The sequence below is a fragment of the Pristiophorus japonicus genome, chromosome 5 (assembly GCF_044704955.1).
Source record: "Pristiophorus japonicus isolate sPriJap1 chromosome 5, sPriJap1.hap1, whole genome shotgun sequence".
In the NCBI taxonomy this organism is placed as follows: domain Eukaryota; kingdom Metazoa; phylum Chordata; class Chondrichthyes; family Pristiophoridae; genus Pristiophorus; species Pristiophorus japonicus.
Window position 1 is genome coordinate 247,684,766 of NC_091981.1, and position 14,999 is coordinate 247,699,764.

General features: G+C 43.0%; 1 protein-coding gene across 16 annotated transcripts in view; it reads left to right on the forward strand.

Moving 5' to 3' along the window:
* Positions 1-14,999, forward strand: part of svila (supervillin a) — a 183,900-nt gene that overhangs the window by 56,531 nt on the left and 112,370 nt on the right. For 14 of the 16 annotated variants that reach the window (XM_070881500.1, XM_070881502.1, XM_070881505.1 and 11 more), the window contains 2 exons: positions 7,067-7,162; positions 14,163-14,412. In XM_070881500.1, coding sequence (XP_070737601.1) covers positions 7,067-7,162; positions 14,163-14,412 — 346 coding nt within the window. The remainder of the gene's footprint in view (positions 1-7,066; positions 7,163-14,162; positions 14,413-14,999) is intronic. The other 2 variants (XM_070881507.1, XM_070881516.1) reach the window with 1 other exon arrangement.

The window sequence follows — 14,999 nt, forward strand, 5'->3', positions numbered from 1 at the left end:
AGCCCTTGCGGCTAAAGGGGTCAAGGGGTATGGAGAGAAAGCAGGAATGGGGTACTGAGGTGAATGATCAGCCATGATCATATTGAATGGTGGTGCAGAATCGAAGAGCGGAATGGCCTGCTCCTGCACCTATTTTCTATGTTTCTATGACCTGTATAGGTATTTCCACCACTCTAAAGGCAGATGTCCTTCATTTGGCTGATTCAGAAACACTCAGACTTGGGATGGTAGTTGCTACCTGAAGGCTGAGTGCAAGGACAAAGGTCATTCATATATTCAGGGTTTGATACCTACTGTGATGGGGCAAGCAGGTGATGCTGAATCTCTATATATCTCTAGCTAGTGTGTCTGCTCCTTCTGCGCGCACACATTTTATGGTGAATTGTGCTATTTACCATGCTGCTTCTGAGAAGCGCCTGTTATTTGCAGTCCATCTGGTGAAAACGCACACCCTTGCTTGTCAGTTGTCTGACAAATCGAGTGGGCCCTGACAGCCTCGGTGTTGATGAGTGTTTCCCCATTCTTGGCCAGGAGTGGGGTGGGGCCTTGGGTGTTTGGACCGTAGGTGGCCTTGACTGCAATGAAGAATCCTCGCATATCGTGGCTGTCGGCCAGTTGTTGTATCTCCCATGATTTCTCCATCCACCACCTGCTCTTTAGGTCCCGGGTTTTTTGTTGGACCTCAGCCTTGAGCCGTCTGTAACGTTGCTTTGCAGCTCCCGAGTTGGGTTGTTGCTTGAGGCTCAGAAATGCTCTGCACTTACGAGCTGAGTTCTCTGATCTCCCGATCATTCTCATCAAATCAGTCCTGGTGTTTTCTGGTTGAGTAACCAAGTGTCTCTTCACAGGCACTGGTTATGGAGGCCTGGCGGGCTGACCAAGCGCTGTGGCATTCAGCATTCCCGGGTTATCAAGGCACGCCAGATTAGCTGTGAGGCACTGGCTGTATAGGGTTAGAAACATAGAAACATAGAAAATAGGTGCAGGAGTAGGCCATTTGGCCCTTCGAGCCTCCTCCACCATTCAATAAGATCATGGCTGATCATTCACCTCAGTACCCCTTTCCTGCTTTCTCTCCATACCCCTTGATCCCTTTAGTCGTGATGGCCATATCCAACTCCCTCTTGAATATATCCAATGAACTGGCATCAACAACTCCCTGCGGAAGAGAACTCCACAGGTTAACCACTCTCTGAGTGAAGAAGTTTCTCCTCATCTCGGTCCTAAATGGCTTGCCCCTTATCCTTGCTGTGATTCCTGGTTCTGGACTTCCCCAACATCAGGAACATTCTTCCTGCATCTAACCTGCCCAGTCCTGTCAGAATTTTATATGTTTCTATAAGATCCCCTTTCATTCTTCTAAACTCCAATGCATACAGGCCCAGTCAATCCAGTCTCTCCTCATATGTCAATCTTGCCATCCCGGGAATCAGTCTGGTGATCCTTTGCTGCACTCCCTCAATAGCAAGAACATCCTTCCTCAGATTAGGAGACAAAAACTAAACACACTATTCCAGGTGAGGCCTCGCCAAGGCCCTGTAGAGCTGCAGCAAGACCTCCCTGCTCCTATACTCAAATCCCCTAGCTATGAAGGCCAGCATGCCATTTGCCGCCTTCACTGCCTGCTGTACCTGCATGCCAACCTTCAATGACTGATGTACCATGACACCCAGGTCTGTTGCACCTCCCCTTTTCCTAATCTGCCGCCATTCAGATAATCTGCCTTCGTGTTTTTGCTCCCAAAGTGGATAACCTCACATTTATCCACATTATACTGCATCTGCCATGCATTTGCCCACTCACCTAACCTGTCCAAGTCACCCTGCAGCCTCTTTGCATCCTCCTCACAGCTCACACCGCCACCTGGCTTCGTGTCATCTGCAAACTTGGGGATATTATTCTCAATTTCTTCATCTAAATCATTGATGTATATTGTAAATAGCTGGGGTCCCAGCACTGAGCCCTGTAGCACCCCACTAGTCTCTGCCTGCCATTCTGAAAAGGACCCGTTTATCCCGACGCTCTACTTCCTGTCTGCCAACCAGTTCTCTATCCACGTCAATACATTACCCCCAATACCATGTGCTTTAATTTTGCACACCAATCTCTTGTGTGGGACCTTGTCAAAAGCCTTTTGAAAGTCCAAATACACCACATCCACTGGTTCTCCCTTGTCCACTCTACTGGTTACATCCTCAGAAAATTCTAGAAGATTTGTCAAGCATGATTTCCCTTTCATAAATCCATGCTGACTTGTGCCAATCCCGTCACTGATTTTCAAATGTGCTGCTATTTCATCTTTAATAATTGATTCCAACAATTTCCCCACTACTGATGTCAGGCTAACTGGTCTATAATTACCCGTTTTCTCTCTCCCTCCTTTCTTTAAAAAGCGGTGTTACATTAGCTGCCCTCCAGTCCATAGGAACCGATCCAGAGTCGATAGACTGTTGGAAAATGATCACCAATGCATCCACTGTTTCTAGGGCCACTTCCTTAAGTACTCTGGGATGCAGATTATCAGGCCCTGGGGATTTATTGGCCTTCAATCCCATCAGTTTCCCTAACACAATTTCCAGGCTAATAAGGATTTCCTTCAGTTCCTCCTTCTCACTAGACCCTCGGTCCCCTAGTATTTCCGGAATGTTATTTGTGTCTTCCTTCGTGAAGACAGAACCAAAGTATTTGTTCAATTGGTTTGCCATTTCTTTGTTCTCCATTATAAATTCACATGATTCTGACTGCAAGGAACCTTCGTTTGTCTTCACTAATCTTTTTCTCTTCACATATCTATAGAAGCTTTTGCAGTCAGTTTTTATGTTCCCAGCAAGCTTCCTCTCATACTCTATTTTCCCTCTCCTAATTCAACCTTTTGTCCTCCTCTGCTGAATTCTAAATTTCTCCCAGTCCTCGGGTTTGCTGCTTTTTCTGGCCAATTTATATACCTCTTCCTTGGATTTAACACTATCCCTAATTTCCCTTGCTAGCCACGGTTGAGCCACTTTTCCCATTTTATTTTACTCCAGACAGGGATGTACTATTGTTGAAGTTCATCCATGTGCTCTTTAAATGTTTGCCATTGCCTATCCACCATCAATAAGAATATAAGAACATAAGAATTAGGAACAGGAGTAGGCCATCTAGCCCCTCGAGCCTGCTCCGCCATTCAACAAGATCATGGCTGATCTGGCCGTGGACTCGGCTCCACTTACCTGCCCGCTCCCGTAACCCTTAATTCCCTTATTGGTTAAAAATCTATCTGTGACCCTTTTAAGTATAATTCGCCAGTCTATTCTAGCCAATTCGCATCTCATACCATCGAAGTTGCCTTTCCTTAAGTTCAGGACCCTAGTCTCTGAATGAACTATGTCACTCTCCATCTTAATAAAGAATTCTACCATATTATGGTCACACTTCCCCAAGGAGCCTCGCACAACAAGATTTCTAATTAGTCCTTTCTCGTTACACATCACCCAGTCTAGAATGGCCAGCCCTCTAGTTGGTTCCTCGACATATTGGTCTAGAAAACCATCCCGAATACACTCCAGGAAATCCTCCTCCACCGTACTGCTACCAGTTTGGTTAGCCCAATCTATATGTAGATTAAAGTCGCCCATGATAACTGCTGTACCTTTATTGCACGCATCCCTAATTTCTTGTTTGATGCTGTCCCCAACCTCACTACAACTGTTTGGTGGTCTGTACACAACTCCCACTAGCGTTTTCTGCCCTTTGGCATTCCGCAGCTCTACTCATACAGATTCCACATCATCCAAGCCAATGTCCTTCCTTACTATTGAGTTAATTTCTTCTATAGCCAACAATACTACCGCTCCTCCTTTTCCTTTCTGTATATCCTTCCTGAATGTTGAATATCCCTGGATGTTGAGTTCCCAGCCTTGGTCACCCTGGAGCCATGTCTCCATAATCCCAATTATATCTTATTTGTTAATAGCTGCCTGCGCAGTTAATTCATCTTAGCTGGGTCCCTCAGTGCCCCGGCATTAACTTTTTTGCGGCACTGCTTCTGCTGTCCCCTCTGCTTTGGGGCGATGTTAATATCGATGATGGATTCCCGGATTAGGCGATGGTCCTTTCAGCAGTCCAAAAGTTTGTCAACATCCTTCGCCTGCTTCACGATGCCATGCAGGCCGTGATCCCTACCAGCAGATCCATTACAGACCCAATGCATGTCTGGACCGGGGTCAAACAGGGCTGTGTCATCGCTCCAATCCTCTTCTCAATCTTCCTCGTTGCCATGCTGCACCTCACAGTCAACAAGCTCCCCGCTGGAGTGGAACTAAACTACAGAACCAGTGGGAAGCTGTTTTAACCTACACTGCCTCAAGGCCAAGTCCAAGATCACCCCAACCTCTGTCGTTGGGCTGCAGTACGCGGATGATGCCTCCGTCTGCGCACATTCTGAGGCTGAACTCCAGTATATAGTCGATGTATTCACTGAGACATATGAAAGCATGGGTCTTACGCTTAACATCCGTAAGACAAAGGTCCTCCACCAGCCTGTCCTCACTGCACAGCGCTACCCCCTCAGTCATCAAGATTCACGGCGTGGCCCTCGACAACGTGGACCACTTTCCATACCTCGGGAGCCTCTTGCCAACAAAGGCAGACATTGATGCAGTGATTCAACATTGCCTCCAGTGCCCCAGTGCAGCCTTCGGCCGCCTGAAGAAAAGAGTGTTCGAAGGCCAGGCCCTCAAATCTACCACCAAGCTCATGGTCTACAGGGTTGTAGTAATATCCGTCCCCCGTATGGATCAGAGGCATGTACAATGTACAGAAGACACCAAGTTGCTGGAGATATATCGGCAACGATGTCTCCACAAGATCCTGCAAATCCCCTGGGAGGACAGGCGCACTAACATCAGTGTCCTCGACCAGGCTAACATCCCTAGCATTGAAGCACTGACCACACTCGATCAGCTTCGCCGGGCAGGCCACATAGTTCGCATGCCAGACAAGAGACTCCCAAAACAATTGTTCTATGTGGAGCTCCTTCACGGCAAACTAGCCAAAGGTGGGCAGCGGAAACGTTACAAGGACACCCTCAAAGCCCCCCTGGTAAAGTGCGATATCACCGCTGACACCTGGGAGTCCCTGGCTGAAGACCGCCCTAGGTGGAGAAAGTGCATCCGGGAGGGCGCTGAGCACCTCGAGTCTCGACGCCGCGAGCGTGAAGAGGTCAGGCGCAGGCAGCGGAAGGAGCGTGCGGCAAATCAGTCCCAACCCCCCTTCCCCGACGAATGTCTGGCCCACCTGTGACCGGGGTTGTGGCTCTCATATTGGACTGTTCAGCCACCAAAGGACTCACTTTGGGAGTGGAAGCATGTCTTCCTCGATTCCGAGGGACTGCCTATGATGAAGAGGAGCTGTGTTCCCTTGGGACACAGTGGGAGAACGAAAGGAGTAAGGGAGGGTCTCTTTGGATTGAACTGTCTCTAAAATGACATTCACGTCTACAGAAGCTCAAAACTAAGTCAGGTAGTCTGGTACCTGAGCCAGGCAGGTTTGAACTACTGCAGGGCATTGTTGATTAACCAGATGGCCAGGCTCACTAAAAGAACTTGGAGAGGTCACTGGGGGCTAGGATTCTGTTTGGTTGCTCCAGCTTACTCTACCTGTCAGTGCCCTATTGGGATAGGGTAGCCCTAGATGGACAAGGAGTGGGAAGATTATCATAGAACCGTAAGAATATGTTACAGCACAGAAACAGGCCATTCGGCTTACCAATTCTTCAGTGTTTTTCTTCACATGAACACCTGGTTTAATGCCACTGCTGTTTCTTCATTAACCTTTAATATTGCTCTTTTCAAGAATCTATCTAATTCTCTTTTTTTTTTAATTATGAACTCTAGTTTGTGATGGAGAAGTCCATATTTTAGCCACCTTTTCTATCTAGAATTTTTCCTAATCTCTTTGCCATCATCATAAATTTATGTCCTGTGACCAACTCACTGACCAGTGGAAACAATCTATCGCTATTAACATTATCATAACTTTCATAATCTTGAAGTTCTCTATTGGGTTACCCCTTAACCTTCTCCGTTCTAGTGAAGAAGCCCTAACTTCTTGAGGGGTCTCTTCATAACTGGAACCCCTCATCCCTGGTAACATCCTAATGAGAAACATAAAGCGGGTTTAGTGATTAGTGCTCTTAAACAGCTGAGATCCAGTCATTGGGGATATTTTCCCAGGAGCCTATGCAAGTACTTTTCTGAGATCTCAGCCCATCACAAATGAGCCTCTTGTCACTAACCTGTCTATGGCCTCAATAAAATCCTTGCTCCTCACAGCTGGTCATCACATCATAATCATGAGCCTCGGCATCAGCATAGTACCTGTTCCCCATTGTTCTACAAGATAACTGAACATCAAGCAGTCATTGCACTAATAATTTCAGTAATGTATTACAAATATGAGACGAGGCAAAATATTAAACTGGAGCTTCAGACTTACAGTCCCTTCCATTTGTGGGCCTGCTTTGTATTCAAAGCAATACTCCTGCATTTGGCTTAATATCTCACCAGACAGACAAAGATAGCTGAACTTTCTTTTAATAGCAACCCGTCCTTTAAGGATTAGTTCAAGAATATTCATGGAGGCTCTTTGAATTGTACCAGTGTAGCTGGTATTGCACAAACTGTCAGTATTGGCCAAATGTAACTGAAGTCCACTGCAGACTTGTGGATCTTACTTGGTTTAATAAACTGTTTGGTTAACTGTGTTCTGAGTGCACCTTCCCAAAAGTGTTGTTCCAGAATTTAAGTGTTTGATAGATATTTACTACTGCATGCTGTGAAAGGCAGATTAGGAAGGTAGTGTTCTTGAAGAGAAAGGCGCCCAATTAACACTCTCGTTTCGTCTTTTCTACCCCAATGGTATTATTTGAGGGGTGTATCATGGTATGTGGTTATTTGGTGAGCCTAGAATATTTTCCTGTTTCTATTTTGTCTTTCTGCATATAATTTCAACCTTGTAAATTTGCTTCTTTGCTTAATTATTTCCTCTCCTACATGGCTTGCTCTTTTTTTCCCCCTGTCTCCAGTGAACCCACCCTTGTCTCTCATTCGGTGACTGTCCACACAGTCATGGCAAGAACCTCTAGCCCCACTGTAGTAAACTCCAATTCAGAACCAATCAGGTACTTTGCAATTTGCATGCCCAGCTAAGTGGATGGATGTGCCAGTTAAAATATTAGATAATCTAGTTCTATAAGCATTATCTTGCATTCTTTTCGAAGTTAAACCTGTACCTTTTGATCTAACTTTATGGGCCCAAGTTTCCACAGGATAAAAAAAACGGGCGCCCCTCCGAGCTGGGCGCCTGTTTTTCGCGCCTAAAACGGCGCCAGAAAAAAAACGCGCTATTCTCGAGCGCTTTGCAGCTCCTTGTCTGTTTGGCGCGGCGCCCAGGGGGGCGGAGCCTACACTCGCGCCGATTTTGTAAGTGGGAGGGGGCGGGTACTATTTAAATTGGTTTTTTTCCTGCCGGCAACGCTGCGTGTGCGCGTTGGAGCGTTCGCGCATGCTCAGTGTGAAAAAAACATTGGCACTCGGCCATTTTTGTAGTTCTTTGTTGCTGTTTAATTTTTGAACATTTTTTAATAAAAGCACATTGCCATCAGCACATCAGCACTTGCAGCCTTTTCACTGTCACCTTCCCCTCCCCACCCTCCACGGCAACAAACGGCGGTTTCCTCCCCCTCCCTCCCCTCCATGGCAACAAACCGCTGTCTCCTTCCCCTCCCTCCCCTCCGCGGCGGCAACAAACGGCGGTTTCCTTCCCCACCCCCCACAGGAATGAACGATGGCTGAAGCACTTTCACACAGGTAGGAAGATGGTTTATTTAATCTTTTCTTTGCTTATAAATGTTTATTCAGGTTGGATTTATTTGTATAATATTTGTAGAAGTATAAATAAGGATTGATTGTAGAATTTAATGAGTTCCCTTCCCCCCCCCCCCCCCTCGTTCTGGACGCCTAATTTGTAACCTGCGCCTGATTTTTTAATGTGTAGAACAGGTTTTTTCAGTTCTACAAAAATCTTCACTGGCTCCATTCTACTTTAGTTTGGAGTACGTTTTCACTGTGGAATCTTTGAAATCAGGCGTCAGTGGCCGGACACGCCCCCTTTTGAAGAAAAAATTCTGTTCCAAAGTAGAACTGTTCTACCTGACTAGAACTGCAGAAAAAAAAATGTGGAGAATTGCGATTTCTAAGATAGTCCGTTCTCCACCAGTTGCTCCTAAAAATCAGGCGCAAATCATATGGAAACTTGGGCCCAATGTTTTTACATTTATTGATCTAATTATGCTACAAGCCACAATAGAAAGCTCGTGTCACAGTTGCTTTGACTGAGTTGCATGAACTAAAAATGTTAATTAAATAAAAATTACTTCAATTCAAAATTACTTCAATTCTGTAACTTATCAAATGTGTGTATGTAGATACTGCATCCCTTGAAATGTTTGTATACCCTGAACTTAACATGAAAGTATTTAGGTTGTTAAGTTGCCTATTCAAAACCTCAACATGAAGAACTTGGGAGTTTTCTTTGTTCCCCTCCATAAAAGTTTCTCATTCCTTTCTGGTTCCCCTAAGCTTTACTCAGCTCAAAATGGTGCAGATGTGCCCTCCATCCAGGCCTGCTAATGCTACTTTTGAGCTGAACGTAAAGAGGTATAGAAGAGTCGTCTGAGACGAATATTTGTTACTATTTTGCTCTCGTCTTTCCCCAACCCCACTCACCTCTCCCACCACGAGAGGAGCTGTCTAACTACCACCACTCAGTGATTTCTTAATTGCATTACTGAGAACCAGACTTCCTATGATAGTGAGAATCATTGGTGCAAGGCAGTGTGCTATCACCTTCTAGAAGACCAATATGCTAGGCTGTTTACATAGGATTACAGAGGATATATGGCACAGAAACAGGCCATCCGGGCCCAACTAGTCCATGCCGGCGTTTATGCTCCACTCGAGCCTCCTCCCGTCTTTCCTCATCTAAATCGATCAGCATAACCGTCTATTCCCTTCTCCCTCATATGCTTCGCTATGTGGCACCATATAGCGAAGATATTTGTGCTCTTTCTACATATTGAGCTAATATTATCATTACAAATTTCTCACTCAGGTTACCATTATCAGAGTTCGTTCTTAGCTTAATAAATTAGTGCTCAATAGCATTCTGCAATAAAACATATAGCATGCACTGATTGTGGAAAAACTTAACTTCTCAACTTAATGTAAATAAAGACATGACCCAATAAGGCATTCAGCCAAAAAGTAGCGGATGCAATTCCTGGTCTTTGTTGAGTTAGGCGATTGTAACTAGCGCAGCAGTTGAGCGCTGCAGTTGGCTCCAGCTGGTTGGGGGGATGTGTGGAAGAGACCATGCAACATCCTGATCACTATCCAGCGACCCCTGCTGGAAATTGCATGTGTCTGCACATGGTTGATGACGGCAAGAACTGGCTCAGCTGTGATGCCCTCCACATGGCTAAGATCATGCGTAATTGACCTGACAGGGGAGTAACCATGACCCCAAAGTGGTTCTCCCTGGATCAGGAAGGTGGTTCTCCTATGCTTTTTGGAAATAGGAGGTGGGTGGGGTGGATTGACCCATCCACCTCCACGGAGGTGTGTGGGGTTGCTGACCCATCCACCTCCATGGCACGAACCTGGTATTGCAGTACTTCCAGGAACGGTGCAGTGGCTCTCGGCCTTTTGGCTAAGAGCATTGGCGCAGAGTGATCCTTGATGTGTGCAAGGTGACCTCTGCCGTTTGTGATTTGACAAAGAATTGGAAAGATTGGCTACGAATTTAAAAAAAAATAACATTGCTGACTACTGATTGTCTTGACTCACACATGAAGGTGGGCCATTGTCCATAGAACTGTCCCTTTCAGGAGAGATGGGGAGATAATGGTGGGAGGAGGAAGAGAGGGCAGAAGTAGTTAGCCAGTATCTAATTGCATGTCACATCTTTGTATTTTGATCCGAGTGTTGGCAGAAGGTGAATCTTTTAATCCATATTCAAATTCATCAAAATATAAGAAGCACATTGGGCAGTTTACTTTTCTTTTTTCATTGGCAGAGTTGTGTGAAGCACACTGCAGAATACATCTTTGTGTTTCAGTTCTCAAACATACTTTATTACAGCTAAGCTGTGGCATTCCCCCTGAAAACCTCTCTGCCTCTCTCTCCTCTAAGGCGCTCCTTAATATCTACCTCTTTGATCAAACTATCCTACTATCTCCACCTGTGGTTCGTTGTCAAATTTTGTTTGATACCACTCCTGTGAAGCGCTTTTAGATACTTTACTACACTAGGCACTATATAAATGCATGTTGTTTTTTTGCTAAGCACGTTATAGGTAGGTTTAATGGTGTTTAAGTAAAGCCAACCTTAACAATCGACCGTTAACTTTTAATCATTCAGATTCATGGATTTTTATGAAATAAAATTAAGACAAATCATTCATTAATGAAAGTAGTATTTGGAACCCAATACTTGTCTGGTTTAATATTTACTGCCTCGTTAGGGTATTTGTTCAGTGGTAATTGGGGGGGAAAAAAAGGTGAACGGCAACTCATGTAAACCAATTGGGATTTGTGTTCAAAACTAATACTTACCAGAGTTTATTGAGTGTGTGGATGTCGCTGGACACGGAGTCCGGCTCAATTGCAATTTGTGCATCTTCTCCTCCCAACTGCCTGTGTGCTGCTGCTTCCAGCCAGAGCAGGGCGAGGAGGAGGGGCTCCTTATCTGCAGTTTTTTTGCATAAAAGCTCTAGCTAAAAAGAGAGAGGAACATGCAGTTTGTTTTATTGGCCTTCACTGCCAGCTTGTGAGCCTTTTCAGTTGTGAAATAAAGTGCGTATTCCAGTTTTGGAACATTTCTGCTTAAGGTTATTTTGCTTAGCCTCCATCTGCTTTCGAATTATTATTTTTTTTTAAATCATGGCTTTTCAGACCATCCTAGGACTGCAATTTTAAATGTGCCACGTGTATGTAGCGAGGTCCCATTCATATTGGGCTCATTTCTAAGGCAATCTTTTTGTTGTTTTCTCCTCCCACCCACCCAGTCAGGTGCTTGGTTTGTTCTTTCTGCCAAACTAGATTATAGTTCATTTACTTGTCCGGTTGGACTTTTGTATCTAGTCAACAAACAACTTGTAAAAGATGATGATTAGCACTTCTGCAGCTGACTAACAATAGTGTTGAAGCACAGATGAGAGGCAACCTGTAATTAATGTGACATGGACACAATCCATTGAAAGTGGGAAGACTGGTTCTTTTTGTGCCTGGGTTGGCTGAGCGACAGGCCTGTAAAACTAAATTATTCAGGGTGGCCTCAAATCTAATATTTAAACCCTATATCGATAAAGTCGGAAAATAGTGTTCTGAGTTGGATGTAAAACATTGAGCACAAATTATGAAGTAACTGATTCCTAAGCATCAAAAAGTTTTCCATGGCTAAGAAAACTAAACAGCACCCTCTGCTGGTTTGGAAAATAAATTGCACTTTGGCTGAGTTTCAAACACTTAATAAATAAAACAGTATTTCAAAAGCCTAGTAATAGGTTATCAAACCTTAGTTTTTCAGTTCATCTCGTGATGAAGATTCAAAAGATGCTATTTGTTAATCTTGTATATAAATTGGTTCTAAACTCTTAATTGAGTTCATTGTAAATTTGTAAGTCGATGTATTTAAACTGAGCCACTTCATTCTTGCCATCCAGAAAATCCAAATATACAGGTGTGGCTTGTGCTTTGCTTGAAATATGTAAGCTTTGTTTTGCTAGATTAGGTTTAAAACGCTGTTGCAGAATTTAACATTGCATTTTAATTCTGCCTACATTTTCTGTTGGTGATTAATAACTTGCTGCAACTCTTGATAATTAAAAAGAAAATAGAATGCTATGCATGTATAATGTAATAACGTTTCAAAATGGAAAATTAAAAACTACAGCTGTGACCTGTTACAACTGAAATTCAATACTTGGGAATCTTCATACAATTCCCCTTTTTTTTTACTGCATTCTTTGAAATTCTTCCTACATTGCACGTTGTTCTCAGGCCCTTTGCTAATGGTGCTCTTAATCAACTGTGTTGTAGGTATGGGAGAATAGCAGGCAATCCTTGTGCTACTGATTCAATTTAGACTTGGCATTTCTTTAATCAGTAAGATATGCCATGGCCCTCAACATGAAGAGTTCCCAATCTCTGCTGCACAGCTTTCCCACAAGGAGAGGGAAAGTATTCTCCAGGCCACATTTGTCTCTGATTAGCCTGCTTAGAGCAGCATTGGCAGCAGATCAAGAATCTTCCCCTGCTCAATTGGCTGTGGTTAGCTCATGGCCTGGGAAGAATATATGGGGGTGGGGGAAGGATAAAGATGTTTGTATCCTTGCCAAAAGTATTGCGCTTATGAATTTGGTGCACCAATATTTGAAAGTAACCTTGAGCAGAAATGTGTCCTATTAAACCACAGTTTCAAACATGATCATGTGCTGTATCATTGCACTTTAATTAAAAAAAAACCAATTAACTAGCTTTACAGTTCTGTCAACATTAAGTAGGCTTTTTTAATATGGAAAAAAAGACTCTAAAATGCCCCAAAGTGCTTCACAGACAATTAATTTGCAGTAACTGTAAACATAAAACTCACTGGGTATAATGTTTTAAGCAAATATTGTCAAGAAAACCATAATGAATGTAACCTGAAATTTTACTGTAATTACTATCCTGTTCCTACGACCACTATCTAACTGGAGGATTTCAGTGCTAAAATGTCCACATTCTCATTGAATTAAGTTAAAATTTTTAAGCCTTCCAATAGGTACCTGCACAATAGCTATGATGATGTTACAAGATTCCACCCCCCTCCCCATATAGTGCAATACTATCTGTTGTTTGCTTATACAACTTCTGTTCCACATTGAATTAAAAATGTTAATATTTGGATGTGCACAATCTAATACCATACCACCCCTTTATGAGCATCCAGTATTAGAATTGACAGTACAAATAAAATATTTGCTCGGGTATTAATTCGTTCAATAGGCATTTTACCATGTATCCATAGTGGGTTTTAAAATTTCAGTAGCAAAATACTGCGGATGCTAGAATCCGAAACAAAAACAGAAAATGCTGGAAACACTCAGCAGGCCAGGCAGCATCTGTGGTGAGAGAAACCGAGTTAACGTCAGAGTTTGAAGAGTCTCAGACCTGAAACATTAGCTGTTTCTCTCACCACAGGTTTTTAAATTTGCCTGACTCAGATGATGCTGGGACAACCGGTCTCCATAATTCTGCCACAGCCGGTTATGAGCTATTCACAGTCGGTGCGTGAGCACAGACATAGCTGACTTTTCCCACCTCCCGAGTGATTACCTTACACTCCGCACAGAATGGTACGGCCTGTGCCCAAATCCCGTCATTCCATGACGTGACTCGCTGCCCTTGCATGCTGTAATGCAGATATTTGAATGTAATATTTAAGTCCTTTCTCCTTAAATGGTGTTGAACATTTTGAAGTAACATTTTCACTTGCTAGATATATGTAACACAAATACAGGACTGTAATTAAACTTTGATTGCTTACAGTCATTAAACCCTTGAAATATATTTTTCATTCAAATCTATTTGATTAAACGCGATTAAACATAACCCTTTCATACTCTGGGTTTTCAATCAGACATTGAAAGCTTAACTTGTACAACTTTAGTGTATAAATGTTTACAAAACAAAGCAGTTAATTAACTGCACAGCTGAGTGCCAAGTGGTCAGTGTATAAGTAGTATATTATAATGAGTTTCAACCACCATTAAGGTCATTTGTAGAGCTTTAGCAAATTCAGAGTTTGTTTTCGCCTGCGACTTTTTAATGATTTGGATTATTCTGGCTGCCATCTAATATTTAAATGTTATTTTTGAAAGCTTGTATATCTAGAATAAAATATAATAATTACTTTGTCCTTAATGAGTTTTTTAAAGACCATTTTGAAATAACAGGAAGCTGCATACTGTTTAAGTGATGAATTGTAAAGTGCTAATTTTAGAGAGACATTTTTGGGACAGAGACTATGTAACTGTACTGCAAAACGATGACCTAAATATCAAACCAATGCATTTTCTAGACTACGAGCATCTGCACAGTATACTGCGGAAGAACAGAAGGCAAGTGAAGCCAAAGAATTGACAGAACAAGGTCAGCTTGAAGAGCCAGACATCTCCACACTGAGCCTGGCAGAAAAGATGGCCCTGTTCAATCGCCTTTCGCAACCTGTGACTAAAGTAAAAGCTGCAAGGAGTAGAAGTGATACTAGGCAGAGACGGTCAAATGCCCGCTATCAGACTCAACCAATTACACTGGGTGAAGTTGAACAGGTATGTGTTTACAAATTACAGTGACATCTCGTGTTCTTGTGCTTGTAGGCCACTTTCCCTGCAGCAGGTCGGAGCTTGAATATTATTCAGGAATAGGATGAATTCTATTCCATCTATTGGGAAAGATAACCGAGCAATGGTAGTTTCAGAAACAAGGGTGCACTTTATTTGGCGATGCTGTCTTTGAAATGTCTGTGCTATGAATGTGAAAAACAGATGTGGTTAAAATAGATGCAGTATCTTGAAGTGGAATAGGCTCTGACTCTCACATGTTTCTTGAACCCAGTAACTCTAATCTGGCAACAAAGCTAGGGAAGAAATTAAGTTGCTTGACTGGATATTTTCAATTTGCAAATTGAAGCTAAATATAATTGCAAGATATAGGGCTACAAGCTTAAAACCAGGAAAAATGTCTCTTGAATATAACGGGACCAAGTGAAGGAAGAGGAAACTTATGAAGTGAGGTAGCATTTCAACAATTCCAAGTCCTGCCTCTTTTGATAACACTGTGGACCTTTTGCAATTACAGTAAATAAATTCTTTAATCTATAAATGGTGATTTATGTGAAGCAGTTGTATAGGATTAC